Below are 27,910 nucleotides of genomic sequence, written 5' to 3' on the forward strand. Positions count from 1 at the left end.
GTACTGACGCGCTTTTCAAAGACGCCTCAAAAAAATGTTCATAGTTCCTGGCGACGCGTCGTTTTGATATCACGTGGCCAGCGATGGAGCTGTTTTGGTTGCAGGGTGTCAGGGAAGTGGTTGGAAGATGTCAATGATATTAGGCTGCAAAGGTGCGATCTTTTTGCTGGCTGCGGTTACGTGCAGCTGGCGCCGTCCAATGGAGCACTTCGAACCATATGTTGGAGATTTCCCCATCGTACGCGGACAGGATCACGAATCTTTCGCAACGGCGATATAGATGCTCGACCGACTTCCGTGACATCTTCAACACCGATGGTACGGAAGTATTTTCATATTAGGTGTTAGCGCGGTCCGCCTGTAATTATTAAGTAATTAACCGGTCACTGAGATTTCGACGATACGGCGGCGGGCAGCTGGTCCGTGTGGCTAAGAGAACCAGGCGCGCTGTTTTTTTACCCGAAATTTCGTTACCGGGCGCCTCCTTACTAGGACCCAAAGCCACAAGATGGCGCTAAGTGGGGCACTGCTTCCGTCATTTTAACCAATGATCGCGTGAATGATCTCAGAGGGCCCCGCATATAGCCAATCAGCGGCGAAGAATTCTAAGTTACCAGGATCATCGATTTTAGCGTCGTCATCCGAGGCTAGTGGCAGGAGTCTGTCATGATTCCCTTGAAAGATCAAAAGCCCGACCATACTTAAGGATTCTAGCACCCCCCTTCGAATTATCTCTGTTTTCTCCTCCTCGCGTTGCCTCTTTCTCGTCTCGTGCCTTCTATCCACGCACCTCACTCCCTCCACCCACCAACCACAGCCCAGATCAACCGCCCTATACCCAACGGTACGTCTTATTTCCCGTTGATGCTTGACGTTACTTCCACGAACAGAGCAGATTCGTCCGTTCTTAAATTATTACTCCGTTCTTCCAACACAAATTATTCCCCATTTTGTATCAAGTAACACACTCCTCGTACTCTTGTGTATATGTGTCTCCTGCCAGCCCCATCTTATATCGTGTGATCCAACCCGATATATCTCTTCCCCAAAAGAATATGCCCCTTGGATTTCTAATATGACTGGCATCTGATGGTCATCTTGTTCCCCGCTGCCTTCCCGTTTCCTGCTTCTTCTTTTTGCGATTGATGCTATTGGTACTTGTTCTCCGAGAGCGGAAGTCTTGGTATCGCGGTTTTCTGCTATCCTGTCCATCCAATCAGCGCCTCTCGCTGCCCAGTGCCGTTAGACTTCCGCTCCTCACTCCACGTGACTTCCTCTGCTTACTCATGTTCTTGGCAATATAAAATGGCAGCTTTGGCTTTGCGATCGCTCCTACACTTCTTTTTCTCTACTCTTTTTTATCTTCATCCTTTTGCCTCAAGGCCACACCTTGTGATTTAATCACCAACTCAACAATCAACTTTTTTCCGTCCGTTTTCATTTTGTTGTTCCTGATACCCGCATCTATCGCGCGCAGTTTTTGCATTGATCTGTCCAACCCAGATCTAATTTTCGCGTCTGCTAGGGCTCATCGCGTCCAACCACAATTGTTGGAGGATATCTTTCTCCCTTCCCTTCACCAGCCTTGCCAGTAACTGCCGCCTGGAGGCATTGCTTCTCCTTGTTTGCGACGCGTCGCACAGCTCTCGTCCAAGCCAGTCCGGCCCTTATCAACCCTTATCGACCCTTATCGCATCCCGGATAAGACCTAACCGTCTTATCTCCACGTGATCATTGTTTTCCAAATATGGTAACTCCGCCTCCAGAAGCCACGGCGCTGGAGGACAAAGTCAAACTCCTCCCGGTCGCCGACCCTGCCGTCGCTGCAACCACCACGGGGTAAGTGAGCTGCCCATATCGCGAAGTGCGCTTGGTCTGAGTTATGCTAACGGCAGATGCGCACAGCAACGCACAGCTGCCTTCCAGGCCACTTGACAAGATGGATGAAGCCGCTGGCAGGGTAGACAGAAGCCTATCGCCACTTGCGAACGGCACCTCATTGCCGAATGGCACGAAGGAAGCTTTAAACGGCCTCACCTCCCCCTCAACTGAAAAAGAACCCAAACCGGCTGCCGAGACTACATCATCCAATTCATTTCTTACACGGGCCAATGAAGTAGAAACTTCGTCCTCTCTTCCAAAGGCGGACACCCTCGATGAGGAAAAGAAGACAAAACCCACAGAAAGCGAGGCCAATTTGCGAAACGAACTATCTGCCCCAGACACAGCTACAGAGGTGGTGACCTCTCTCGTACCTCAAGGGGAACAAGTAATGCCTCAAGTAGAAAAGGCTGAGGATAAGCCGCTCTCTCAGCCGATCTCTCCGCCTGCGACGGCGCCCGTGGTCGAACCAAATGAAACCCAATCCTCCGCACCTGCTCCTACTCTTTCCACCAGTCAAGACCAGACCATGGCAGAGGCTCCACCTTTGTCGCCGACAAAGATGTCGCGGGAACGGGAAGAGGATGAGGCAGATGAACCAGCAGCTAAACGCACCAAGACCGATGCTATCACCCCTCCCCAAGCTGAGTTTAAGGTCCCCGACCTACCACCACCAGCCTCCACCGCCATCACACCCTTACAAAATAAGTTTTTTATCCGCACTCTTGCAGCCTTGAAGAGAACGCACGATGCGCGATTCTTCAGAGTGCCTGTTGACCCAGTCAAGCTTAACATTCCTAATTACCCAACTATCATCAAGGAACCCATGGATTTACACACTATGGAGGACAAGATCAAGAGCGGAGCTTACAAGACGGTTGACCAGATTACCGCGGACTTCAAATTGATGATTGACAACTGCATCACGTTCAACGGCCCGGAACACGTGGTGACTGTTGAAGGTATGCGGCTCAGAGATAACTGGGAACGTCATCTTACCAAACTTCCGAGTCCAAGCGAGGTAGAACCTACCGCCGCCGAAAAGAAGGCCAAAAAGGCGAGTACAGCTCCAACCAAGACACAACCAGCACGACGAGAATCCCAAGCAAAAGCAGCAGCACCCAAAGTTGCCAACGCCACCTCGCCAACTACTTTCGCTCTCGGTCCCGAAGGTCTTCCCCTAATCCGCCGTGACTCTAACACGGTTGATGGCCGTCCGAAACGATCCATCCATCCTCCTAAGAACCGAGATCTTCCCTATAGCACAAAACCAAAGAAGAAGAAATTCCATTGGGAGCTCAAGTTCTGTGAGGAAGTTATCGATGAGTTACATAAGCCTAAGCATTATAACTTTGCCGCCCCTTTTTACCAGCCCGTCGACCCCGTTGCGCTGAATATTCCCACGTATCACAATATTATCAAGAAACCAATGGACCTCTCGACCATCAGGACAAAACTCCAAACCGGGCAGTATGAGAATTCTAAGGAAATGGAGAACGATGTTCGGCTTATGTTCAAGAACTGCTACAAGTTTAACATACCTGGGGACCCAACTTACAATGCTGGTAAAAAACTTGAGGAGATTTTTGACTACAAGTGGGGTCAGAAAGCCCGTTGGCTCGAGACACACGATCCTGCATCCGCTCACCAAAGTGACAGTTCAGACAACGAGAGCAGTGAGGGCGAGGAGAGCAATGACGATGAACAACATGAAAAACTACAGATCCTACAAAAACAGATTGCAGAGATGTCCAAGCAAGTCGAAGCGATCCGTCAAAAGAAGAAGAAAACTCCTCCAGGACCTTCAAAGAAAGCCAGCAAGGCCAAGCCCGGTAAAAAGGATAACAAAAAAGGCGCACCATCGCGAAAGGATAAGAAGGGTGGATCCAAGTCGACCAAATCATCAGAAAAGCAACGCTGGATTACCTATCGTGAGAAACAAATCATATCCCATGGTATCAGCACTCTTCCCGAGAACAAGGTACAGGACGCACTGCACATCATCCAATCCAATGTGCCTTCGCTTAAGGTAACCTGAGCCTTGCCCCTTTTTCTGTTTTAATTATTTCGCGTCATGCTGATGCCGGTCTAGGGAACTGATCAAGCTGAGGTCGAACTCGACATTGACGAACTCCCGAATAACGTGCTAGTACTATTGTTGAACTTCGTCAAGAAGCATGCTCCGCAATCCTTCGAATTTGACGAACCGGCGCCAGAGCCCCTTCCAACTGCCGTCCCCGCAAAGCCTAAGAAAAACAAGCCTATGAATGCCCATGAGCAGGAGGCGCAAATAGGCCGCCTCGCTGGTACACTTTCGAAATTCCAGGGTGGCGCCCAGTCTTCTGACCCAAGTATGATTTTCCTCTTTATTATATTCTCATGTAGCAGTAATAGCTAATGCCGATTTAGTTCATTCTGAAGCCGCTCGTGAAAGCAGTGACGATGATGACTCTGAAGAGAGCGAGGAAGAGTAAATGATCATCCGCTCTCCCAAAAAAATTAAAAATAAAAATAAAAATAAAAAAACACAGCACGATAATGCCTTTATGCACCTTTTACACTGCCACAATCGCTGTGCTCCATCAACGGTTTCAACTTTCCACTACATGATCCACACCTTTTTCTATCCACAGCGTTAGTGGACCATTACAACTGGCAAATGGTCCTGCTGTTTCGATAATACCAAGTTGCCTCCTCTTGCCGTCCGTTGGATGCATCTTCGCCTGCGTTATTCCCTTGCACTGTGTAATTTACATCTTGAATGCTACGATACAAGCGAGTTTATGTGTTTTTCTTTCTATTTTCTTCCCTTTTATCCTTAGGTATCCGAAAACATCCCTTTTCGAAAGTTACGAAGTACATGTGCGGCCAGGCTTAGGGATTTACATTTCTCGGGTGCTGATCCGTGACCGCTATTACGTGTCATTTGGTCCGTTTGATCAGTTTATTATGGACAAAACGGAGGTCTTATTCTAGGGTGTGTCGGAAAAGGGAGATGTACGAGGCTGTATGATAGGATAATGATATTGGTGCTCACTTGACTATTTGTTCCCGTTCTCTGTACTTCGTATACCGTAAATCAGTAGTTAATGGTGGTCCTTGGGCAGAAATAACCCAGGAGTGCCTTAAATCCCGAAGGGTGGCTTGGCCCAAGCATGGATTGCAACCAAGCTTCCCCCTGATCACAATTTACCCAGGCAGTTTCTCGTCGCCATGCTCCCGCAGTGTGATCCCGCGATCCTTAATGATAACCCACGTTTCCAAGCACTTCATCAGCATTTAACAACTTCAATTCTAAAGCCAGATGGATCGACGCGCGAGTTGGATGGGGATCCGTCGCGGAGAGAGGTGCAAGTTGTCAGTATCCCCGCACAGAGCTTCGTTTGGCCGATATCTCGACAGTGTCGTTACTCCTATAAACAGCAGAATTCTGACTTCATCACACTAGTATAGGAGCTTAAGGAACTCCAGATCCGCGCTGCGAAGAGATGCATCTTGAAAAGGCTTGTGTGCCAGTTACCGTATGATTTGAAGAATGGCCTACCCGATGAAGTACGACACTGACTTCTGCTGTTACTGTTATTTTCTTGAATACGGCATACTTACTATTATGGACAATAGCTACGGGACCTAGTCGCCATCATTGCGCTTTATCTCGATCATCCTACGTCGAATACCAATTCAAGCCGAAGCACTAACGACAACGCAGACAGCGTCGACGACACCCTCTCCCTTCTTGGACCAGACTTAAACGCCTTCAGGTCACACCTCCCCAGCCTTCTTCCCGCAATCCGCAACAAGCTCGACTCAGAGCTAAGCCATCTAAAGAGTCTGGCGGACGCTACATCGCCAAATCATGCTACTAAAAAACCGGACCAATCCCGCATTCCACAGCAGACTCGCTCTAATGACAGTCGGCTTCGCCCTCTGTCGTTGAAGCCTACTATGTCATATTCCTCGTCCGCCTCCATCGCAAAATACTCTCTTTCAGCACAGCTGTTCAAGCGACAACAAGCACTCCGGACGTTACAGTCCGTGGACCTGCCGGCTGCGCAGAGACAGTTAGCAGTTACGGGTGCAGAGGTCCTTTCTGCGCATACTCGTGTGATGGAGCGGATGATACAGGTGCTTGAGAGGACGAAGCACGGATCGTTGGCGAGAGCAGGGAAAGCGAGAGCGGAATACCTAGCAGCTGTGGCAGAGGGGTTGGACGGGAAGGTCAGGTATGTGCTTCTCCTGGGTCAAGCGGGCTTCAGTCCGTTTCTGCTTTTTTTATCTTTTGTTTAGTATCGGGCGGTCACTGATAGGCACTTTATGCCCTTTTTAGGATCATGCAGCAAGATATTCTCTCGAGTATATACACGCCCGAAACGCTCAGCGCGTTGCAGAGCTATCGCAGATATCTCCATGATACCCGTGTCCAGTTGGAAGAACGGGAAAAGAAGGCCTTGCAGGAGTTGGAGACTTATGAAGTTGCTAATAACTCCTCGAGAGCCGGCGGTGATTCACGAGGGACCCGGGCGGGAGCTTTGGGCGATATCCCGAAGAGATATGGATCCTTGATTCGGGAGGTGGAAGCTGTGCGGATGGAGATTAGACGACTTGGTGGGAACATGTAGGTATCAATATAACGGCCGAACAATTGAACCTTGCCTATCCCTTCGCCAGTGAGGACCAGCAAAGGTGTTTACCGCATGAAATCGGCTCGGCGAACAGCTTGGCCTGTTCACACCGCCTTCGGAGACCGTGGCAAAAAAGGCTTGGCATCAAAAGGTTGATGAGAACTTTAATCTTTTGCCATTGCGCTTCATCTCGAGGTGACGGAGACATGAACTAGGAATCACACCAGCCTGTTCACATCAGAGTCCATTTCTATTGTAACAGTTCCAAGATTTGGCGAGCAGCCGCGGTCAGTCCTCTCGCTTCACCCCCATCGGCGACCCATCAAAAGAAACCCTTCAACCCCACCACACCCCCGCCGGTGCTGCCTTGACATATTTATCAATCCACCTTCCGCTCTCGAATACGTCTCTCCCTCTATAAACCACCAAACATGGCAGACAGCCTATCCATCTACGACGAGATAGAGATCGAAGACATGACCTTCGACCCTGCCCTGCAAATCTATCACTACCCGTGCCCGTGTGGCGATAGGTTCGAGATCGGAATTGCAGATTTGAGGGATGGAGAGGAAATTGCAATCTGTCCAAGCTGCAGTCTGATGATCAAGGTTATTTTTGACGTGGTATGTATAATCAACCTTGGCAACATTTGAAACATATGTATAGGCTAATCGAGGTGGATACTGTATAGGACGACCTACCCAAGGATGGAGATGGCGGTGCTGGATTGGCGACCGTGGCGGTTCAGGCGTGAACGGGATAGGTTCTGGTTCTTTATGGATAACCCACCAGCGATATTGGTCCCGAGCATTAATTGTGTTTCTGGTAACCTGAAACACGTGCCAACTCTCCCGTTTGCGGAAGACTACACCCGATGACGGGCCACTACCAGCATCATCATAATGGCTACTGTGCTTGATCTTCGCTAGTTATGGCGAACATCATTCGCTTCCGATGATAGCATCACCACAGGTGTAAGCAAAGGTGACAGCCACCGGCTCCATTACGGCTCGACTTCGTCAGTGTGGATGGACTTGCAATGTGGACGAGGAAGAAGCAAAAGCATCGATGGAGGCTTAGCACGCTAAGAATGTTGATACAGAGTATATCGTTCGAATAATGCATTTAGCTCGGTTTTTATATTTGATGTTGTGGGGGATATTTTTAACCTGCTGCAGCTTCGGCGCTTCTGAAACCGAACATATTCAAAATAAAAATACATGAATGCTTGGTGAGCGGCGTGACCCGGTAAAGCCGTTTTGTAATCCTCTCAAGGAAGCCTCCTGAAGGTAGGTATGTCAACACCTAAGCCTTGCTTTTCTCGTAGAGATCGTAATCCAGTTCCAGGCCAAGTTCTTTATTCAGTAAAGTCGTCAGATTCGAGCCATCCCGAAGATAGATCCACTGTCCGCCAATGTTTTCTCTTGTCCCTTCCTTCTCGGTCATTGAGTCACCTTGCACAACCCAGTCGTAGCGCTTGGGGCCGGAGATGGGGGAGCTCAGCCATATTTGCTTGTTGGGGGGCTGTTTATTCAGGACATATGTTCCGATCCCAGGAACGGTGACGTTGAGCACGCCGGCCTACAGCACAGGAATAAATCAGCAAATATCATTTTCAATCTTACTCCTTCGATTGTTAATTTGCATGGGATCATTTAAACATCGCCAGCAAGTTGCAGTGAAGAGGACCGACGTACACTGTACTCCGCCTCTGTTTCCGATCCTTGTTCCTGTGCCTCTTCTAGCTCCGTGAGCAGTACATTGAAATAATGCTCTGAGTATTCATGGTATTTCGCATCCGATAATGGCGAAGGTTCCACGACATGGGGCGACACTCCGCCGAGATTGTTAGGTTCGGGGCTCGGGGGCGCGGGGTCCGATGAACCAGGCGTGATGCCCTTGTGGAATTTAGGTGCATAGTGAAAAGCACGGGCGAAGGGTGTTTGGGGCGCACGGGATGAAGGTGCTCTTGATATTGCGCGGTTGAGTGATGGGATTGCTGCCGGAGATACTACTGCTGGGGTGTGCACAGCATGGGTTGTGGATGAGAAGAGAGAGCTCAGAGCTCGAGATGAGTTTCGGGATAGCATTGTGAAGGTGTGAATTAAGCAGGCTCAATTGTACTAGGTCCTTGGTTTTGACATGCAACAGAAGTGTGAAGAGACCCAATGCTGGAGCTCGACCTCAAGAAACGGATACGAAGAAGTTGGAAAGTCGTGAGGGAAGCTCCAACTTGTTGTGGGCCTCAAACCAGGAGCTTGCTGCCAACCCACATTTGTTCCACCAACATCGGCGTCATCACCATGTAAAAGTGAATAACCAACACACTTCATCTTGTTGGCATTTACCTTGAGATTCAGACTCCCTGCAGTGCGTGTCTCTTCAGATATATATTGTTTTATTCTTACATGGCCTTGATTGCCCTACCTGAACAGCATATTCAATCACCATCCCACCGACAAGAGCGTTGCGCCTCATAGGTACATGAATGTACTTAGATTGAGCCGTTGTGAGAAGAGAACAGTGTTGGCATTTTGGCCCCCCATAGTTATCCTGCCAGGCCTCTTCTGGGCCTAAGGCTACGAAGTCTTGACTATATATGATCAAATCATTCTGCTATATACCTGGCAGAAGCACCAGATCATCCCCCCAGATCAGCTACAAAGCACCAAATCGCTACTTCTCTCTCGCCATGGGGAATAAGAATCATAAAGGCCGCCACGGCCGGGGCAATATGGGTGGAAATAAAAAGCCTCCACTGACACATTTCCTCTGCCTGCCCCTTGTCAACCAATCCTCTGCTACCCAGCTCGTTAATTCCCTAGCGGATTTTAAATCGAAAATTCCACTTATTTTTCCGCCAGCAGCTGCAAGAGCAGAAGCAGCAGGGCATGCTGTGCGCATACCATTGGTCCCCGATGATGCTATGAGGCCCCTGGGGACCTTGCATCTGACGCTAGGTGTGATGAGTCTCACAACGGAGGAAAGACTACAGCAAGCTCTAGATTTTCTGCAATCCTTGGACCTCAATGCAATGCTAAAGGAGGCGGGGACTCAGGCGGAGTCGACATCTGATGAGCAGTTATGCGAAGCTCCAGCCGATGAGAGCTTGGAGCCTCTTACTATTACGCTAACTTCGCTATATGCACTGCCGAAACCTCGCTCTGCAACAATACTACATGCCCATCCCTTAGATCCGACGTCACGTCTCTACCCTTTCTGTGTCAACTTGCGAAACAAGTTCATTGAAGCGGGGCTTATGCACTGTGAAATGATTAAAGATCCGAAAGGCAAAGGGAGAGCTCAGGGAGAGGAGAATACACCTCAGTCTACCAGCGTATCGAGGCCGACAGTTGAGCACAGTGATAGTGATAGCGATGGTGGTGTGGACCTACCCGTCATTCGCAACGCAAAATCTACTGCTTTGGGCCAAGAAGGGCTGGTGCCCAGACCACTCCTGCTACATGCTACGATATCAAACACCATATATGCAAAAAGCCGACGGACCTTCTCAAATGACAAGAGAAAGAAGAGGGAGGCCTATAAGTTTGATGCAACGGAATTAATTGCCATGTTTGGGGACAATGCTAGTCCGCATAGCCAAGGTCAAAACAAGAGTCAAAGCAGGTCTCAGCCTCTTCCAAGCCGAGCTATCCCGCGATCGATGCCACAAGAGACTCAAGAAACTGAAACCTGTGAAGAAAATCATGGCGAAAAACAACTGCAAGCTCAGAGAAATGCTGCGAGAGAGCCATATATCTGGGCGAAGGACATCTTGCTCGATCGCATATGCATCTGTGAAATGGGTGCTAAGCCCGTGCCACATGATGAGTCAAAGGAAGGCCCTGCCTTGGTTGAAGAGTACACTGTTGTTGGAGAAAAGAGGTTTTGACATGATAAAAGAATACTTTGTTAACCCGTCCTCTAATGAGTTCTTACAAAAGCAAATATAACGCTAGCTACTAGGCTTCCCGATAGCTACTCCTTAGTGTAATGTGGATTATCCTAACTCGGATGGCTTAGATACAATACATATACCAAAGTGGAATTTGGCATATTAATCTTCCATGCACTGGACTATATATGTTTCCTGTATTGTGAAAACTCATACAGTTGACCACATATATGCATCGGGAATGCCTGCGATATAGTGCTCCCGCTGGCCCAAATAATCCAACAAACTCCAGTCATCTCCAATGGACTAAAAAAAAAAAAAAAGGAAAAAAAAAAGACACTATTACCACACATAAAAAGAGTTAGACCCATGCTCCAACCCCACTGTTAGATATTTACACATTATTGATAACTTATGTGAATTCACATCATCTCACTCTTCCCATGATGGTCTCCGCTCCACGCTCAACTGATAACTCTGCAGCCTTCGCCTTCACAGCGCTCACCATCGATCTCTCAAAGTCATCTCTAGATCTCAGCACCGCCTCCACCCATGACAGGTTTAAATCCCAATACTCCCTCTTAAACCCTTCGTACACGTTCACAACCTCGCCTTTCTCTGCCTCAAGCAGCCTAACTAACCAATCAACTAATCTCCACCGATCCTTAATCGTGCTGGCAAAGCTCTCCGGATACTGCTGGAAGAAGGCAAATAGAGTAAGAATATCGTCCTTGAATTTTTCCGTAAAGGGGTCTTGCCGGCGGAACTTTGCGCCACGGTTACGGATGCAGAGGAGATAATGCACGAGCAGCTCGTCGGAGAGTTCTTCGATTAAAATGTCACGGAGAGAAGGGTGGATCATGGATAGATAGTCTGTCATGTAGTCTTCAAAGGTAGATATCATCCGTTTCATGGCAAATTCGCCATACCATTTTTGCGTGAAGAAGTCGGGAAGGGTAGTACGGAAATCAACGGAGAATATTAGATCGATGAACAAGGTAATGCAGTGGGTACTGAGATCAACGTAGCCATCTCGAAGAACATTGAGCTCTGTGTCTGCACGTGTGATGAGGTACTTTTCGGTAACCAGCGGCTCGAAGTCTCGCCTGAAGCGTGTGAGGTAGCCGACTTGTCCCGACGCATCGTTGTCATCAATGCACGCAATTTGATCGTTTGCAACAGCAATGAGCCAGTCTTGCAGTTGCTGGAAGCCTTTGTTATCTGGAGGAGCATCTGCACCTTTATATTTGGCGCATTCTTCATCGAGCATCGTTTGCCAAGCAGTCTGGCGGGACTTTAAGGCGCGGAACATTGCATCCACGACACCTTCCGCAACATCGGTTCTCTGCGAGGCACCAGCAGCAAGGAGCTGCTCGTGGAGCATACGCCACAGGTCTCCGAGAGTCTTGATGCGGAAATGGCCATCCGGGTTTGTGTCCAGGGCTTCGATATCCCTTTCAGAAAAGGATTTCTTGTCCACAGCAAACATTCGTTCTATCCATTCGTCCAAGGCTTTTATAATTAGATTTCGCCAATCACGGACTAGTTCTCCTTCACGGTCGTCAATCACATGGGGGGTGAGGTCAGCTTGGGCCCAACCAAGTTTCGCCATTTTAGTATAGTACTTATCGCTCCAGTGGATGATCGCCAGCATATTCGCAGCAGGAAGTTGGTCATCATCAACGAATTGGATCAACCAGTCATGCATCATCTGGTGGTAGATATCCGTATAAGTCTTATAAATTTTCCATTTCTTAGGCATGAGGGGCTGCATTCCTTCTCTGACGGTAAAGAGATCGTTGAAGAACCATTTGAAGCCCTTCTCCAGTTTATCGGGGTCATCGAGGAAGCCCTCCTTTGTAGCTTCAAACTGTCCTTGAGCATAGAGTTCAATGGCCTTTAGGAAATTCTGCTTATATCCTCTGACCGTCTTTGGACCGATATTCATGGACTTGAAACGGGTCGCAAGGTACTGATGATCCTTTTGCGCGTCCTGCAATGCCTGGACCTTGGCATCATTCTTTTCCTCACTGAGGATGACTACGGCAAGCCTGACCACCATACTCCGGTTGTCTGATTGAACCAGCGGAATAAGATTCATACACGCAGTCCCCAGATGGTCATCGAACCACTCGATAACAGAATCGAGGCCTTGAAACCATTCAACAAGCGTGGCCTCGCTGCTCCTATCCTGGGACTTGGAGATTTGATCCATAGCTTCATCCCGAAAATCTCGCAGCCGTGTGATTGCCATATGTGCATTAAGCAGGTTTGGTTGATTTTCTAAATCTTCATCGTCTTCTCGCAGCATCCTTTCCACCTCAGCCAAGTCATTATGAAAGCTCTCTAAGCCTTGCTTCATCATCATTGTCGCCTCGAAATTCCGATGTATTCGCGCCAGCTTGTCGATCTGCGCAAAGTCACCCACTGCAGCCTGCGACTCAGCGCACAGCGTATCGATCCCGCGCAGCTCATTTTTCGTGCTCAGAATCAGCTTTTTGCCCTCTGTAAGCTGGTTTATACTCCGCTGCACCGTTTCCAGTTGGTCTCTCAGTCCATCCCGAAGCTGCGCATCTACAGCAGCTTTTTTTCTCGTATATTCTGCTTTCAGCGCGGGGATCTTATCCAGATCTTCCGCGTGACGAAGCAAATCCTCCAATCGAGGCAGCGCCAGGCCGCCATCTTCCTTACTCTCACTAGCCATGGCTTTGTAGGCCTGGGATACCATTGGTGGGGCGGGGGCTGTTATCGTCGGATGAGGAGAGGAGCTGAAGATCCGATCGAAGAGGGACGCATTGGTCGAGGAAGCGACGGTATCCAGAGAAGAAACGAGAGAGACGCTCTCAGAATTCTCCACTAGTTTAGGTAGCGGTTCACAGAATTGGGCGGTGGGCGCTGGCGCATCGGGAGTATGGTCTTCAACAATGGTCTGAATATCGCCCGAAGAAGCGATTTGGATGTGCGCCGTCAATGGATCAGGCTTCTCGATGGGCGGTCCGAACCTCAAACGTGCCCGGGGGCGTATAGACTTGGACAGGTAGCGAGTTAAAGAGAATTTCGAGGGAGAAGCTGGCTCCGCCGACGTAGCCTGGGAGCTCTCTGCGGCTGAATCAGTCTCAATGATACGTGCGTCTGGCTCGGGGGCATTCGATTCCTCGGGCTGACCTGGAGGTGTCGATTCCAGGAGATGATGGCAGTCGGTACCACCCGAAACCGTGACTCCGTTCTTGGCCTCGGGTGACACTGGCGGCCTGTCCTTCTCCCGCCTACTGAGCGACCTGCGAAGCTTTCCAGGGGCACCCCGAAAGGACCGCTTCTTGCCCTCGATCGCGCGTTTCTTAACGTAATCGCCGCCGCCGCCGCCGCCGCTGCTGGACTTGCGGATTTGCACCTCGAACGCTGCTCGCCGTTGCGCCACAGACGGCAGTGCGCCGGGGAGGAGGCTCCTCCGCTGGGGCTTGGCGACATTAGTCATCGTGGTGTGGCTTGACCGGGCCTGTGAGGCTGGTCGGTGGAGAAACAGATTTTCCGGTTGATGGTTGAACCTTTTCAATTTTGCGTCTCGGTTTCTGGACGTCAATCGACGAGCAGAGACGAACGAAAAAAGAGTGGTCGATGAAGGGATGCGAATCCGTCGGGAAAGAGAATTGAGTGTGTTTTTCGGGTGCGAATAGACAGTCGGCCTGCAAATTACAATAACAACTTCCCACCTTAAGGAGTCCGTCGATCCACGTCACACCGTGCGGCACATCCAACGGGGAAGATTGCCTTGGCTGGAAGAGAAAGCAAGCCCTGCAGACACGGGGCGAATCAGCTCGACGCAGACAAAAGAAGAAAAGGGCTCGTTTGCCGAAACAATAAGAAAGAACCAGATTGTTGGGTTTTCCTTCTTTGGGTCTGAAATAAGCACCATTCCGCCTTCATCCCAGCAATCGTCGCTGGTTGGATCAGAACAGCCCCCAGAGCAACAATTCGGACCCTTTTCTCTTTGAAACCAGAAGAGAACTGAAGCAAGAGAGTGCAGGAGAGTGAGAGAAGAGAGAGACATCGTGCCCAAAGGGAACTTTCCTGGCGTGACCAAACAAAAGGGGACTCCGTGCGACGCGTGCACACACTCACCAACCTTCCTTGACAATAACACCAAGAAACAAACAATTCGCCGAAATACAAAGGAACCAAAGCAACACAAAGCCCAACCTTCCATCTCTCCTGTCCCCCCAAAACTCAGCTGGGACAACCAAAAAAATAAAATAAATAAATAAATTAAAAAAAGAAAAGAAAAGGAAACGCCAGGAGAAAGGGTGCTGAAACGTCACATCTCCCATCCTAAAAAGCACTCACAAAAATAAATAAATAAATAAAAAAAAAAAAAAAAAAATTATTCAATTTAAAATTAAAAAGACACACCCGAAAACAATGACTTTCTTTCGCATCACCCTCATCCGCTCCGCCATCGGTCTCCCACGCCGTACCCACGGCGTCCTCAAAGCCCTCGGCCTCAAGAAGCGCATGGCCACCGTCTTCCACCCGGTATCCCAGGACGTCGCCGGTCAGATCATGAAGGTCAAGGAGCTCGTCGCAGTGCAGGAAGTCGACAAGCCGCTCACGCAGGAGGAGCTGCACTGGTCGCGCAAACCCGATCCGGGGTACTATATCGAGAAGAGGGCGGCGGAGGCGTTCAGAGAGAAGAGGGATGTGTAAGGAGGGGGGAGAGAAAAAAAGGGGAAATGGTTAGCCCTTCCTTCCTTCCTTCCGCGCGCAGCAGGGCTGGATGGCACGATGAGGAATGCAGCGATGGATTTTTTTGGGGGGTGGGGATATACCTGTTTTACGATGGTGGGAATATCGAAGAGACGGCGGGCGACCCTGTTAGAGAGAGGAGGCCCGATTTGGGCAGCCGATAATCCCACGGTACTCGTGTTGGAGAATAGCATAGATGCTCGGGGGTTTGCGGTCATGGTCCTTCGAACCGTAAGTGCTTCAAATGCCAACCAGATTTTGATAGAAGAGGGAGCAGCAAGGATCGATTGTCTTACCGCTTATATCTTGACCTCAGCAAGTCGCCACAGGTTCTGTTGTACTCTTACTGTATATTAGAAGCTATATCGCGATGAGCGTGCTGAAGTTGCTTTTTTTTTTTTAAAAAAATTTATTTCATGTATCATAAATTTTGTGTCTCAGGCCTTGTACAATTCTACCTCCCAAAGGAGTGTATTCTCAGAATTCTTTGTCAACACCATCTTTAGGAAACCGTGAGCTAAAAGAGAGTACACAAAAAGACAAACAAAGCCAAAGGTTAAAGCAGAATATGAATATTCGAATTACCTAGTAAACTGCCTATGTAGGTGGTAAACAACGCCTGTGACCATGCATCCATGCATCTGGCCAACCCTTCTAACACAATTCCCAATTATCTTCGCCCTTTTTAACGCCAATGACCTTGATTCCCCTAGAACAAACAATACAATTCGTCCAACTATGAGAGATACAGCGTATCAAGGAACCCTTCAGCGAGACGGCTGACAATACTTTTGTCCGGGATGCTACCCGCAACACCGTAGAGGGCAGAGGTATCACCACGCTCCTTCTCCACCTTCTGTCCCAAGCGCTTGCGCTCATCGGCCTTCGCACGTTCAATCTCGACAACTTCGGTCAGATCAGCGGTGAGGTGATCGACGGCATTCGCTGTTGGAACGGTGAAGGCGACATGCATGGCAGCAGGGTTTTGGAGAGCATTGAGATGCCACCCCTTGGCTGACATTGCATCAGCAATATCGTAGATATCGATCTCCGCGGTGGTGGTTGCAAAGGCGACGACGCTCACCATCGGCTCACCAATTACTTTAAGATCGCGAGAAAGGACGGGGTCCTCACGAATGGACGTTTCAAATTTCTTCGCCGCGCTGACAATTTGGTGGCAGCTGTCCTTGTAGCCCGATTCACCAATGGCCATCAAACTACTCCAGCAGCCGGCGATCAAGGCTCCGGGGCGGGAACCAGCAATCGAAGGGGAGGCGTAAACACCACCAGACCACTCTGGGAGGATGAAATATTGGTAGCTTCGCAGAACACGATCGCGATACAAGACCACGGAGTTCCCCTTTGGAGCGAAGCCATACTTGTGAGTGTCAACGCTAATGCTTGTGACGCCTGGAAGACGGAAGTCAAAACCTCCCTGTTCTTCATACGGTGAAGGGAAGCCGGATTTTTTCAAGAATGCAATAACGAACGATCCAAGGCAACAATCAACATGCAAAGGGAGCTTGTACGAGACTGCGAGGCGGGACAATGCAGGGATGTCGTCGACGATTCCGTGAGGGAAGTTGGGCGCGGATCCGACCAAGAGGATAGTGTTGGGATTGATCAAACGGCGAACAGATGGGATATGCACTGTATAGTTGGGAGCAGGGCAGGGCACGGAATGAAGCTTGATGCCAAAGTACTGCGCCGCTTTATTGAACGCCGCATGGGCAGTGATCGGAACGATCCTGACAAGGAAGACGTGTTAGCTCTTGTTTAGTTTTACATTGGATATCCCCGTGCGACTAACATTTCTGGATCAGTGACACCACGCTCGGTATACGCCTTTTGGCGAGCTGACAAGCAGGCCATAAGGATGGACTCTGTTCCACCGCTTGTGGTCACACCAGCACCGCCTTCAGGGGCATTGAACAATTCAAGAACCTACAAAATCAATCAGTCAGTCATCTCAATTGATTTTCACAGTTTCCAAAAAAAAAAGAAAAAAAAAAAAAAAAAAAAAAAAAAGGGAAAAGAGGAAAAAGCAGAAAGATGAAGCTCACCATCGCGACAACTTCAGCCTCCATCTTCCTCACGCCCGGGAAAACGTCGGGATGGATTGGGTTCGCGACGGCAAATTGTCCCCAGGCGTCTGTCTGGAGCTTCAACAGGTCTTCACCACCATGGTAGACAGCGCCGCTGACGCGACCTTCCTCCCACATGGTGTGCTCCATGCCGGCCAACCTATCCAGCTCGGCGTGGACCTGCTCGGCGGACCATCCCTGCGCCGGAAGCTTGTTGTACTTGACGATGCCGGGACCTTGAGGGGCGAGTTTTGACTCTAGCTTGGAGATGGCGGAGGAGACCTGCTTGTCGACCTGGCCGCGGACGCCGGGGGCGCGCAAGAAGAGCGAGTAGAGCGTCAGGTGGGCTTTGTGGTAGATGTTGCAGATGGTGCCGATGAAGCCCTGGCCGCGAATGGTATAAAAGGATCTGCGGCTCAACCGGAGAAGGAAGACGATGAACACGAGGTTGCGGACGCTACGAAGGAGAGAGAGAGGTTAATTGGCTCAGACTCATTCCTGGCAAGAGACCACGGGCAACGTACAGGTCCAGATTTGACAGGCTGAACAGGGCATCCGATGATGCCCGCGTGGCCGCCATGACCTTGTGCAGGGTCATCGGGATGTAAGGATGCGTCATGCCGGAGTTATCAGACAAGCAGTAGTAGGATGGTAGCACTAGGGATGTAAACTCATAAGGTTAAGAAGAAAAAGAAAAGAAAAAAGCAAAAAAGAAAAAAAAAAATAACGTTAAAAGCCGGGTAGGATGAATTGTGAGAGGGTGGATGTTGTGCAGCAGTGTAGGATGATGGAATGGTTGGGAAACCGGTGATAGTTATAACCGTCGCAGGGTGACTTGGGGGGAAAGCCAAAAGGGGACCGCCGCTACTTAGTTACTTCCTTCTTCCTCTTCTTACCTCTTCTATTTTATTTTATTTTTTTATTTTTTTGTTTGCTTTTATTTTATTTTATTTTTTTTGGTGATGCAACCGCGTGGGGCAAGTGCGCGGAAAACTAGTTAACTAAGGGTCGAAACGCCCCTTCCGGGTGGCCAGAACTTACGTACTACTAAAATATCTTCCCAGCAAAAAGGAAGTGGCAACAATACTAAAAACTACATTAACCATGTTTATTTTGTATGTTGCTCCATAACTAACTACTCCGTACAGCACCCTAAGAGTTCTCAATATTAAATTTAGTATTTATAACCTGACATTCCAGCTGTCAACACAGCGCGCGTGGAGACAAGTTAAGTTAAAATGAACAGACAGACAAACACTCCTTTCTGGCAGCTGCAGCTCTGCGCGCCAACCCCCGGCCCTGTTCGGCAACTCTAACTGACTCAGCGTCGGCATGTGAACTTGTCAGTCCGGCCTTTTTTGGAGGTCGAGCGATGTTTTCCTTCTACTCCGTACATACAAGACAATCCCTTCTACAGAGAACTACTATCACCACAGTGAATTGACCGTCATCGAACTACCTTCGAGCAGAAGCTGAACATCCCCTTGCTCCCCCTCCTGAAATAACAGAATTAACAACTGCTTGGTTGGCTGTTTGCTGAAATAACAGAATTAACAACTGCTTTGGTTGGCTGTTTGCTGGCATAACAGAATTAACAACTGCTTGGTTGGTTGGTTGGGTGTTTGTCTCAACTTTTGAACTGTAAACCGGGCGATATCGAAGCTCCATCGCGTCGTATTCGGATTGCGGGGGTGGGTTGTCTCGCATTCGGGTTCGCTGGGTGGAGGGCGGAGAACGACGATCCGGCGCTTCTTCACTTGTTGTCATTTTTCTGTGCTAGGATGGCCTTGTAGCTATGTAGCCAGGATATTTTTTTTCTTTTTCTTTTCTTTTCTTTTCTCCTTTTTTTTTTTTTTTTTTTTCGGGTAAGGAAATGGAACGAAAAAATATATATATATAAAAAGGATGATAAGATAAAGAAACATGATCGCTTGCATGGAAGTACATATGGCCTTAAAAGTACATCAGGAAATTCGTTTTCAGCCAAAAAGGGAAAAAAAAAGGCAGGAAAAGTAGTACGTCAAGTTTATGTCACGGTCATTAGAGTGGGAAGCGCGCTTTAGGGAAAAACCGCCTGTTTCATCTGCTTCCCCACAAACTAATCCCCCCCAGTTTTTTTAGCCGGTCACCTTGTAGATGGATTCCGCGAGTCGCTTGACGTTGCCGGTTGTGATCCCCGCAACGGAGATGCGGCCGTCCTTGGTGGCGTACACGGAGTGCTGGAGACGAGCGGAGAGTCGTCAGCAAAGTCTCATCCCGTGATGGGCTTGGATATTTACGGGGTAGTAGGGGGGGAAACAGTCCTTACCTCCTTGGCCAACTTCTCCATCTGCTCAGGCTTGAGTCCGGTGTAGGCAAACATGCCAATCTGCAAACGGGGTGAGCGTTAAGCACGGCAAATCAAACCGATTCTCTGGCGTGGAAAAACTAACCTGGCTGGTGATATGGCTCCAGTCATGCTTGCTTCCCAGCTCTTCCAGGTGCTTCTTGAGAAGGGCACGCATCTCGATGATACGGTCGGCCATGCCCTTGACCTCCCCGAGCCACTGCTGGTTCAGGGTCGGGTCGTTCAGGATGGTCGATGCGATGCGGGCGCCATGGATGGGCGGATTGGAGTACATGGGGCGAACGAGAATCTTGATCTGCGAATCCACGCGCTGCTTCTCTTCCGCCGATTCGCAGACGACGGAGAATGCACCAACACGCTCACCGTAGAGACCCTTAACAGGAAAAAGCTTGTATCAGCAAAGAAGCAACGAGAATAGCACAGCCTTGACTTATGCGACATAAGAACTTACCATGTTCTTTGCGAAACTCTGGGCGAGGACAACAGGCTGGCCCTGGCTCACAAAGTGCCGCAGGGCAAAGGCATCACGGTTGATATCTCCACTGGCGAATCCCTGGTAGGCCATGTCGAAGAAGGCAAAATGTCCCTTCTGCTTCATGACCTCGGAGATCTGGAGCCATTGTTCCTGGGTAGGGTCGATGCCGGTGGGATTGTGCGCACACGCGTGGAGCAGGATGATGCTCTGCGCAGGAGCGGCCTTGAGGTCGGCGATCAGGCCCTCGAAGTCAAGTCCGATCGTGTCCTTGTTGTAGTATCTGTACTTCTCGACCTCGAGGCCGGAGTCCTTGAAGACGGCGGCGTGGTTGGCCCAGCTCGGGTTGGGGATGTAGACCGTCTTTGCGTGAGGGTAGAAGCGCTCCAGGAAGGCCGCGGCTATTCTCAGCGCGCCGGTGCCGGAGATGGACTGTGTGATGGCGATGCTGCCCTCCTTGACGGCAGCGCTGTCGGCGCCGAAAGCGAGCTCGGCAGCGGCCTTGGTGAAAGAAGGAACGCCAGTGATTCCCGCGTATTCCTTGTCGAGCTTGGAGTTTACCACTTTGGTTTCGGCGGCTCTGACGGAAGGGAGGACGTAGGGTTTGCCTTGGTCGTCGCCTATCGTGGCCGCAGTCAGCAAAGACCGACTTCGAAAGTTTCATCTGAAAAAGAGAGAGAGAGAGAGAGAGAGAGAGAGAGAGAGAGAGAAAAACAATAATGGTAATAATAACAGGTCGCTTGCAGGCGAGGAGGGACATACGGTAAGCTCCAACGCCGAGGTTGATCTTCTCCTTGAAGGAATCAGCCTTGAAGGCCTCAGTGATCCCCAAGATGGCATCCTGTTTGAAAACTCGAGCTGTCAGCAATTCTGCACGACCATCGATCGGTTCTTCAGGGATTGCGGCAGACTATCGTACAGGAGGACCCTGAGGGACATTGGCCCAAGTGCAGGCTTGCCGGTACGCCAGGACGCGAACGCCGGCTTCCTTCGTGGCAGCTGAGCGGCTGGCAATTCTCAAGGTGGTGAGCATTGTGAACAAGCCGATGACCAATCTACGACGACAAGGGCAAAAATTTTTTCTTGGAGGGGTGGGCTGTGTGGAATTGGGCGAGGAGAGGAGAGGAGAGGAGAAGAGAGGAAGAAGGTGGGCAAAGCTATGACTGTTTTTCCTTTTTTTTTCTCACTTGTGAACACAAAATAATCTTAAAGTGTCCTGATCAAAAAAGTTTTGCGGAGAGTGTCGGACTTCCAGGGATCCGCGGGCTTTCGGTCTGTGGCGCGGTCCCCCAGCTAATGTATGTAGTGTGTTCCTTTGTCGAGCTTCACCCCGTAATTTTGCTAAAAACCACCCGCTTTTATCAGTCGTCCAGACAGCCCGCCTGTGCGGCGCGAAAGCTCCCTTCGCTGGGCGACTTTCTCCAGATTTTCGGCCTTCAAGGACTACGCTAGCAAGCCCGTAAACCACCGAAGCGTCACTCGCCGAGTCATACCGACCTTGGCGGCGGTGGAGCTGGCCCATACATAGCTCGGAGCTGCTGATCCACGGCGACAGCCAGATCGCTGGATGGGACATGATGCCGAGGCACAGGAGACCAGGGCTCAAGCTGCAGAAAGGGCCGGGAGATGCGCATCCGGGAAAGGATCGGGTTCACCCACTCCCCAGCCATGTCGCGGCAAAACAGTCAACGAAGCTATTTACATACTCTCATAATACTCCGCACTCCGTAGTTCTCTATTAAAATAAAAAAAAAAAAAAAAAAAGGGAAAAAAAGAAAAGAAAAGAAATCAAATCGTCTTGCCGACCGCCATTTCATGGGAACTCAAATACGTGTGAATACGATGCACAATGTAACTATCCCTGGAATACCCCCCTTTTCATATTCGCTTCCCGTCAACCACCGTACATCACCAGAGAAAAGCTGCGTGTGACAGACCATGATGAGCAAGTGCTTAGCGTACTGCCCGCACAGTAAACCGTTGTTTCTGTACACATCGTCACCGAATCGTCATCATTGGTTTGTTTGACGACGGAAGCAACCAACCCTGAAACTAAAACGCAATGTCTCATTCTCGACTCTGCTTCCTATGCGACCTTGATAAAGGCCCCAAATCCCGCAGATGCATGCCTCATATCCCCTGAAATAACCCACCAAAGCGTCGATGAAAGAAGCACCAAGGTACCGACCACAACAGGCAGAATCCGCTCCAAGGCCCTTCCTCCCCGAGCCACCACCTTCTTCCCTGGAGACCTGGTCAGCCGTGTAGAACTATCTTCATTCCATCCCAACTTCCCTGCTTTCCCCTCGAACGGCACATAATTGAGCTTGGGCGCTCCGCTGAAGAGCCTGGAGGCATCCCTGGCCAGGCAATCCAATCCGATGACCGGCGTTATCCATCGTTGCGTTATATAATTCCACCATCCATCGTACGCCTGTAGACGTGTCATCTTTGCCCCGAACTCGACAATCCCCTTTACACGATCAAGACGAGAATCCTGATAGTGCTGCAGCGCATCGCGGATTTCAACATCAGAGGGCTCTTTGTTTGGGTGCGCGTGGACAAGGCCATGAATTGCGTTTGCAATGCTCACGACGCTTTCCATGGCCGTACAGCCTCCTAGGGCCGAGTTAGGAGTTATCTGAAGTGGGATAACCCAGTTAGCAATGTGGAGTTCTCTTTCTTCCTTTTTTTTTTTTTTTTTTTTTTTCTCCCCAAAAACAAGGTAAACAAGGGAGTAAATCGACAAGGGAAAAAGGCAAAAGTTCTTTTTACCTTGTGGATGGCATCCCCTGCTAGGACTATGCGGCCAAAGAACCAGTGCTTGAGGACACCTTCTTCCAGCGATATAAGCTGGCCTTTAGTACGCGAGCGCCAGAGTTCTCCAAACAAAACAGTCTCGGTAACAGGACAGTCGGCGAGCTTGCTAGCCAAGGCTTCCATCTCTTCTTCGGTGTATTTCCCGCGATTAGGCCAACGGTATCGTTTGGCCTCTGGCAGTTTGCAGTGTGCTATGTACGTGATGAAAGTCGGCTGGCACAAAAGGAGAAAGGAAAACCCGTTACCTGAGGTAATTTCCATGTCGTGTTTACTGAGGCCGGGCACCGGAGGGCACATTGCGATGAGCGCATTGTAGGTGGTAGCCATGGCTAAGGAAGGGAACATGTCAGATGTGGCCCATCTTTATTTATTGAAAGGGCCAAATTTTCTCTTACAGCGCTTTTCTGCGGCTGAGATAGAGCCTGGTATGGCTCTGTTGGCTTTATCCCACATGAGCTCTCGTACCTTGCTGTGGACACCATCGGCTCCGACAACGAGATTGCCCACATGCTCCGTTCCGTCCGCGAGCAATACCTTCACTATTCCAGTTTCTTCGATGATGTTCTCGACTCGGCACCTTTCAAGGACCTTCGATTTGTCACGAAGCTGGTTGTAGAGGGTTCTCAGAAACACCCTCCTATCCAAGGTACAAGTGCTGTAACCGGAACTACACATCTTAGCCACCTAGATAGCTAGCGGTGGTCAATAGGCGGACATACTATTGTTGTATTACTTCGAAGAAACGATTTTCTGCGTATACTTTGCCGGTAGACGTGCGACAGGAACATCCTTTCATGGTGGAGCACTGGGATAAAACAGCATCTAAGCAACCAAGCTGGTCAAGAATTCTACAGCCATGGGGCTGCATAGTAATTGTCGTGCCAAAAGGTGGTGCCACTATGCCCTTGTCTAGGACAACATAGTCGATATTGGCCTTCTCTAGGCAATGAGCCAGTGTCAAGCCAGCAACTCCAGCCCCGACAACGATGACCTTGAAGGGAGTCTCCGATATGGGATGGTCAACGGAAGGGTGTCGCATTGCGAATCAGTTTTGGTGGTCGAATTTTATAAGGGGTAAAGAAGTAGTAGATAGCAAAGCAATGCTATGAGTGACAAAAAAGAATATATATATCAAGAAGATATATCTACCCGCAATCTGGGCTAAACAGCCCAGCCCGTTTGTTCCTCCACCATCCTACATATATGTAGCGGTCAAACAATGAAAGCAACCACCGCAGATGTACTGTACATATGCAGACATGCCACTGATGACCAGTGCCATGTAACACAGCTGGAAGGAAAGTTGTTCAAGAACAGCAATGGAAATATAATAAAGCTAGAATTAGATATCTGAGGTAAGCATGACAAGCGGCCCAGTATGGAGCTCAGAATGGATCAAAGTGAGTGGTCGTCCGTCTCGTTCAATTGTACCTATGATGCAACGGGGAGATGGTGCAAATTTTTGCTTTTCGCGTACAGAGCATATAAAGCCCGGTGAAGATATCTTCTTTTTTTTTTATTTTTATTTTTATTTTTTTTTTTGGCTTTGTTTGAAGAACTCTGTACGAAATACATACCAGTGGCCCTGCATTTTGGCAATCCAACCAGAAGTTAGATTTATGCTGTCCAGCTGCGTCGTGAAACTGGAATCTCATCAACACAATTAATATGTAAAGGATACCATCTGCCGATCCAAGGGAAAGTTGGCAAATAGTGGCGATGCTGCAGTATGAAGTATCCCACAATGGGTTGGTTCATTGTCTCGCTGTCATTGTGACTGGCAGAGTCCATAGTCCGTGGGCAGGGAATGATGATGTTGGGCGGATCAGCACAGTTGAGCCCTGCCAAGATAACGCCTTGCCGTATATGGTTAGCTAGTTACGAGTTAGTTATCTGATAACCTCTGTTTACATAATCAGGCATCTGGTGTGGCGATTGGGCTGCTGGCGTTGTGATTGTTCGAGATCCAGCGGAGCGCGACTCTCATTCTGTGCTTATTGTTGTTATCCTGGTGAATGGAGGAATAACTGGAGTGAAAGCTAAACTTATGAAGGATGGTGCCTATCTGCCTTCCCTTCTCTTGAGCTCTTCCTTGCCGGAATCAAGGAATGTGCGTTCCCAACTATCGGCGGCCACTGCAGGAAGTAATGCCTTTGATATCCGTTGACCAGACTTCTCTTCCTCCTTGATCACACATATTACCTCCTCCGAAATGTCAACACCCGACCTCCACCACTGCTTCTTACGCCCACCTATCATCCAGATTCTCCGTGCCGCTGGCTTTCATTCTGCCCGGCCCGCTGTCATCGACACCTTGACCGACATAGCTGGACGATATTTGCTCCTCCTCGCCTCATCGACCGTTGATCATACGCTCAACAGTCACTCCGAAGATCCCGTCCCCACACTTGACGATGTGCTCATGGCATTTAATGATGTTGGCGCCTTGAGGCCACAGAAAACCCGACTCGAAGAAGTGCATGAAGGAAAGGAAGATATGAGGGGTTTGGAGTCGTTTTTGACTTGGTTCAGCGGGCCCGCAAATACAGAAATTAGACGGATAGCTGGGTTTATCCCCAGCGAGGGAGATGTGGTGGATGTGGAAAGCATGGGAAAGGAAGACTATCTTACAGGTTAGCGTTTGAAATCCCCGCTGCCAGCCAAAACTTTTCCTTTTTCTTTTTCTTTTTTTCTTTCTTTCTTTCTTTTTTTCCCCCTTCTTTCTTGCGTGTTTTCATTTCTAAACCGGTGCTGACTTTATTGTTTACTTTTAGCGCTTAAGAAAAAGCATAGCAAGACCGGAGAAGAATCTCGATTTCAGGGAACCGTTCTTGGGAAAGATGCAGATGACCGGCCGATCGTTATTGAAGGTGGAGTCGAATCTATAAAGGCGTGGGGCAAACAGATCAGGTCGAGAGAACAAACCGTGGAGCCGGCATCTACGGAGGTGAGCAGCATTTCAAAAAGCATGTCGCCGCCGGAGGGAATGGAGATATGAGCAAGGTGGTGGTGGTTGGAGGGGCGGCTTTACGGGGGCGGCTGTGGGCTCTGGCAGCCAGCTCAACCTTTCTTTTGCCTAGCCATATGATAGCTATCTACCACAATAAATGTGATCAAATCAGTAATAAAAATTTGAGATAGAGATTAGTTCTTTTGCTAACCCGCAGTTCTCTTGCGTCTAACGGTCATTTGCACCCATCGGGGGCCAGTACTACCTCGCTGTGACATCACCGACCTGGAACATCGTTATGTTTCGCTGGCGCAGCCTCTCTCCGGGGTCAAACCGTGACATTGTGCCTATTCACCCCTTACAATGGGAAAAGATCCCTTCAAGTCTTAATTTTAGTCTTTGTATAGTTGTATAGGGCAATTTCCCCCCCATTCCTAGCGATGGTGTTCTCGTTCTCTCTCCCCACCACTTCCCACCTCTCCTTTCAGTCGTACCTCATCTCCCCCACCCACCCGTCGCTCCCTTCTTGCGCCTCAACAGCCCGTCACGCCCTCCGCGTCGCGTTAAAGAAACACAAGGCCACTTTACCCTCGCAACGTGCAGCACACCTACCGCACATCCTCAAGGCATTGAATGAATACATCCCCTACTTATTCGCGCTCTCGCGGGGTCTAAGCTCCAACCCCGCTTCCGGCTCCGGCGCTGAGAATGAAGATGTCGACGTTGTCCTACGAGCTGAAATCGAGGTGGAATGGCGTGCGACTCTAAGTTCGCCGGCGTCGTCGCTACATGTTCTACACCGTGGAGGCCGAGATCGCCGAATAAAAGGATGCGGGTTGGATTTCGAAGTCGCTTTCGTCCTGACGACTCTAGGCTATGTTCTCTCCCTGCTGGCGCGGACAAAGATCCTCAAGACGCTTTATGCAAACACGACGCCGACAGTGGAACAAAAGACTGCCGCCGCGCAAGGTGCGATGAAGAACCTAATTGCGGTGAGCAGCGTCCATACATTCCTCGCTTCTTCAGGCTTGAACAGCGCCGAGGTAGGCAACGGCCAAGTACCGGATTTGGATCCGTCGACGCAGTCGGCTTTATCTTCCCTGGCCATGGCCGAGGCTACTCTGCTCGCCGTCGTGAAGGATGACGCCTATCTATCGACGTGTATTCAGGCGCGGAATAAGCACGACACGGAGTGGATGATCAAGGCTCCGGATATACCGAAAGTGCGGACACTCCTGTTCGCTCGGCTCTGTATCCGGGCGGCGGAATATGCGGAGCAGGCTGCTGCGAGCGCTGGCGCGGTGAAAAGTTGTGGGTCAACTTCGCCCGAGTCAGTGCGTGCGGACAGGAGGAAGCTAGATGAAGATCTCATCAACTACATGCGTGTCCTGGGGCGAGTGGCAAGGGCTAAGGCATGTCGATTTTTTGGGATTGACGCTGAAATGACTGGTAAAGTCGGAGAAGGAATTGCTTGGTTAAGGGCTGGCAAGTCAGCATTGGGGATCAAGGGGTCCCTGGAAGGTGATGAGGAAGTATCCGGGTCAAAAGGTAAGGGAAGAATTGGATTTTCACGGCTGAAAACACAGTGGAGTGAAAGGAGAGAGGAGAGGAAACTAGAAGAGACTACGTCGACCAAAAAGGGCGAGCCACTCGGAGAACTTGATTGGGGGGATGATGCCGGTAAGGAAGAGGAAGAAAGGGTCCTCGAAATGTTGGAAACTAAATGGACCAGAATGAACAACACTGTATGGCCTTGACCGTAGAATTGCTTTAACCTTGGGATCACCTGGCGCTAACGATGATAGATTAATACGCAAGCAATCCCGTCATCCGCATCATATTTATCGAACTTACCTTCCGGGAGGGATATCCATCCGCCTCCCGGTCCATACATACCTCCTCTATTGGATTCTGAACATCTCGCGCACATGCGTGCTCCCCCGGAAAGCCCTGAGCCGGTAGACATTGCTGAAAGTAGTGAGGAAGAAGGCGACATTGCATCCTCCAGGAGAAGTGGTGGATACTTTTAGATGTGTCCTTTCCGACTTTGATTCTAATATTGGCTACGAATGTGTACCGAGAGGTGCCAGCATTGAATG

The 27,910-nt window shown here is 49.7% G+C and overlaps 14 protein-coding genes across 14 annotated transcripts; 7 read left to right on the plus strand and 7 right to left on the minus strand.

The window, feature by feature from the left end:
• Nucleotides 1-540: 540 nt before the first annotated feature.
• Nucleotides 541-1,441, minus strand: CIMG_10749 (uncharacterized protein; the record flags this gene model as incomplete). Its single annotated transcript, XM_012358886.1, has 4 exons — nt 541-832; nt 920-1,229; nt 1,285-1,332; nt 1,390-1,441. 4 exons carry the CDS (start codon nt 1,439-1,441, stop codon nt 541-543), a joined length of 702 nt encoding a protein of 233 aa, XP_012214309.1.
• Nucleotides 1,378-4,632, plus strand: CIMG_01460 (transcription regulator BDF1). Its single transcript, XM_001247688.2, has 4 exons — nt 1,378-1,839; nt 1,906-3,910; nt 3,974-4,232; nt 4,291-4,632. Exons 1-4 carry the CDS (start codon nt 1,748-1,750, stop codon nt 4,353-4,355), a joined length of 2,421 nt encoding a protein of 806 aa, XP_001247689.1. The 5' UTR covers nt 1,378-1,747; the 3' UTR covers nt 4,356-4,632.
• Nucleotides 4,633-5,094: 462 nt separating this feature from the next.
• CIMG_01459 (uncharacterized protein) lies at nt 5,095-6,500 on the plus strand (the record flags this gene model as incomplete). The annotated part of the gene is made up of 4 exons (XM_001247687.1): nt 5,095-5,238; nt 5,335-5,433; nt 5,503-6,104; nt 6,209-6,500. The coding sequence occupies 4 exons, from the start codon at nt 5,095-5,097 to the stop codon at nt 6,498-6,500; spliced, it is 1,137 nt and encodes a 378-aa protein (XP_001247688.1).
• A 434-nt stretch (nt 6,501-6,934) lies between these two features.
• CIMG_01458 (diphthamide biosynthesis protein 3) lies at nt 6,935-7,257 on the plus strand (the record flags this gene model as incomplete). Its single annotated transcript, XM_001247686.2, has 2 exons — nt 6,935-7,126; nt 7,195-7,257. The coding sequence occupies 2 exons, from the start codon at nt 6,935-6,937 to the stop codon at nt 7,255-7,257; spliced, it is 255 nt and encodes an 84-aa protein (XP_001247687.2).
• A 309-nt stretch (nt 7,258-7,566) lies between these two features.
• Nucleotides 7,567-8,730, minus strand: CIMG_01457 (frataxin). Its single transcript, XM_001247685.2, has 2 exons — nt 8,201-8,730; nt 7,567-8,084 (listed from the first exon to the last, which is right to left on the minus strand). Exons 1-2 carry the CDS (start codon nt 8,591-8,593, stop codon nt 7,809-7,811), a joined length of 669 nt encoding a protein of 222 aa, XP_001247686.1. The 5' UTR covers nt 8,594-8,730; the 3' UTR covers nt 7,567-7,808.
• An 85-nt stretch (nt 8,731-8,815) lies between these two features.
• CIMG_01456 (uncharacterized protein) lies at nt 8,816-10,395 on the plus strand (the record flags this gene model as incomplete). Its single annotated transcript, XM_001247684.2, has 2 exons — nt 8,816-10,126; nt 10,205-10,395. The coding sequence occupies exons 1-2, from the start codon at nt 9,103-9,105 to the stop codon at nt 10,393-10,395; spliced, it is 1,215 nt and encodes a 404-aa protein (XP_001247685.2). The 5' UTR covers nt 8,816-9,102.
• Nucleotides 10,396-10,618: 223 nt separating this feature from the next.
• CIMG_01455 (exocyst complex component Sec6) lies at nt 10,619-13,873 on the minus strand (the record flags this gene model as incomplete). Its single annotated transcript, XM_001247683.2, has 1 exon — nt 10,619-13,873. The coding sequence occupies one exon, from the start codon at nt 13,871-13,873 to the stop codon at nt 10,826-10,828; it is 3,048 nt and encodes a 1,015-aa protein (XP_001247684.1). The 3' UTR covers nt 10,619-10,825.
• A 123-nt stretch (nt 13,874-13,996) lies between these two features.
• Nucleotides 13,997-14,799, minus strand: CIMG_12784 (uncharacterized protein). Its single transcript, XM_004445741.1, has one exon. It carries the CDS (start codon nt 14,600-14,602, stop codon nt 14,132-14,134), a length of 471 nt encoding a protein of 156 aa, XP_004445798.1. The 5' UTR covers nt 14,603-14,799; the 3' UTR covers nt 13,997-14,131.
• CIMG_01454 (mitochondrial 54S ribosomal protein YmL33) lies at nt 14,498-15,619 on the plus strand. Its single transcript, XM_001247682.2, has one exon. It carries the CDS (start codon nt 14,815-14,817, stop codon nt 15,097-15,099), a length of 285 nt encoding a protein of 94 aa, XP_001247683.1. The 5' UTR covers nt 14,498-14,814; the 3' UTR covers nt 15,100-15,619.
• Nucleotides 15,528-17,841, minus strand: CIMG_01453 (sphinganine-1-phosphate aldolase BST1; the record flags this gene model as incomplete). The annotated part of the gene is made up of 4 exons (XM_001247681.2): nt 15,528-16,886; nt 16,949-17,082; nt 17,202-17,679; nt 17,747-17,841. The coding sequence occupies 4 exons, from the start codon at nt 17,839-17,841 to the stop codon at nt 15,875-15,877; spliced, it is 1,719 nt and encodes a 572-aa protein (XP_001247682.1). The 3' UTR covers nt 15,528-15,874.
• A 1,285-nt stretch (nt 17,842-19,126) lies between these two features.
• CIMG_01452 (aspartate aminotransferase) lies at nt 19,127-21,214 on the minus strand. The gene is made up of 6 exons (XM_001247680.2): nt 20,961-21,214; nt 20,804-20,882; nt 20,021-20,661; nt 19,655-19,942; nt 19,531-19,590; nt 19,127-19,441 (listed from the first exon to the last, which is right to left on the minus strand). The coding sequence occupies exons 1-6, from the start codon at nt 21,072-21,074 to the stop codon at nt 19,340-19,342; spliced, it is 1,284 nt and encodes a 427-aa protein (XP_001247681.1). The 5' UTR covers nt 21,075-21,214; the 3' UTR covers nt 19,127-19,339.
• Nucleotides 21,215-22,127: 913 nt separating this feature from the next.
• On the minus strand, nt 22,128-23,900 carry CIMG_01450 (FAD binding domain-containing protein; the record flags this gene model as incomplete). The annotated part of the gene is made up of 4 exons (XM_001247678.2): nt 22,128-22,682; nt 22,817-23,190; nt 23,257-23,528; nt 23,581-23,900. The coding sequence occupies 4 exons, from the start codon at nt 23,898-23,900 to the stop codon at nt 22,128-22,130; spliced, it is 1,521 nt and encodes a 506-aa protein (XP_001247679.2).
• Nucleotides 23,901-24,838: 938 nt separating this feature from the next.
• On the plus strand, nt 24,839-25,909 carry CIMG_01449 (bromodomain associated protein). The gene is made up of 2 exons (XM_001247677.2): nt 24,839-25,494; nt 25,636-25,909. The coding sequence occupies exons 1-2, from the start codon at nt 25,074-25,076 to the stop codon at nt 25,857-25,859; spliced, it is 645 nt and encodes a 214-aa protein (XP_001247678.1). The 5' UTR covers nt 24,839-25,073; the 3' UTR covers nt 25,860-25,909.
• Nucleotides 25,910-26,251: 342 nt separating this feature from the next.
• Nucleotides 26,252-27,841, plus strand: CIMG_01448 (pH-signaling protein PalC; the record flags this gene model as incomplete). Its single annotated transcript, XM_001247676.1, has 2 exons — nt 26,252-27,556; nt 27,617-27,841. The coding sequence occupies 2 exons, from the start codon at nt 26,252-26,254 to the stop codon at nt 27,839-27,841; spliced, it is 1,530 nt and encodes a 509-aa protein (XP_001247677.1).
• Nucleotides 27,842-27,910: the final 69 nt, after the last annotated feature.

The sequence above is a fragment of the Coccidioides immitis genome (genome assembly GCF_000149335.2).
Source record: "Coccidioides immitis RS genomic scaffold supercont3.1, whole genome shotgun sequence".
Taxonomy (NCBI): domain Eukaryota; kingdom Fungi; phylum Ascomycota; class Eurotiomycetes; order Onygenales; family Onygenaceae; genus Coccidioides; species Coccidioides immitis.

Excerpts from the sequence above, each read along its gene's own strand:
- CIMG_01460 (XM_001247688.2), top strand. The coding sequence starts at position 1,748 with ATGGTAACTCCGCCTCCAGAAGCCACGGCGCTGGAGGACAAAGTCAAA. Across the intron at positions 1,840-1,905 it reads GTCGCTGCAACCACCACGGG|CAACGCACAGCTGCCTTCCA; the intron begins GTAAGTGAGCTG and ends AGATGCGCACAG. Across the intron at positions 4,233-4,290 it reads CGCCCAGTCTTCTGACCCAA|TTCATTCTGAAGCCGCTCGT; the intron begins GTATGATTTTCC and ends ATGCCGATTTAG.
- CIMG_01457 (XM_001247685.2), bottom strand. The coding sequence starts at position 8,593 with ATGCTATCCCGAAACTCATCTCGAGCTCTGAGCTCTCTCTTCTCATCC. Across the intron at positions 8,085-8,200 it reads AAACAGAGGCGGAGTACAGT|GCCGGCGTGCTCAACGTCAC; the intron begins GTACGTCGGTCC and ends CCTGTGCTGTAG.
- CIMG_12784 (XM_004445741.1), bottom strand. The coding sequence starts at position 14,602 with ATGGAAGGTTGGGCTTTGTGTTGCTTTGGTTCCTTTGTATTTCGGCGA.
- CIMG_01454 (XM_001247682.2), top strand. The coding sequence starts at position 14,815 with ATGACTTTCTTTCGCATCACCCTCATCCGCTCCGCCATCGGTCTCCCA.
- CIMG_01452 (XM_001247680.2), bottom strand. The coding sequence starts at position 21,074 with ATGCTCACCACCTTGAGAATTGCCAGCCGCTCAGCTGCCACGAAGGAA. Across the intron at positions 20,662-20,803 it reads CCTCGGCGTTGGAGCTTACC|GCGACGACCAAGGCAAACCC; the intron begins GTATGTCCCTCC and ends CGGCCACGATAG. Across the intron at positions 19,591-19,654 it reads GGAGCCATATCACCAGCCAG|ATTGGCATGTTTGCCTACAC; the intron begins GTTAGTTTTTCC and ends CCCCGTTTGCAG.
- CIMG_01449 (XM_001247677.2), top strand. The coding sequence starts at position 25,074 with ATGTCAACACCCGACCTCCACCACTGCTTCTTACGCCCACCTATCATC. Across the intron at positions 25,495-25,635 it reads AAAGGAAGACTATCTTACAG|CGCTTAAGAAAAAGCATAGC; the intron begins GTTAGCGTTTGA and ends GTTTACTTTTAG.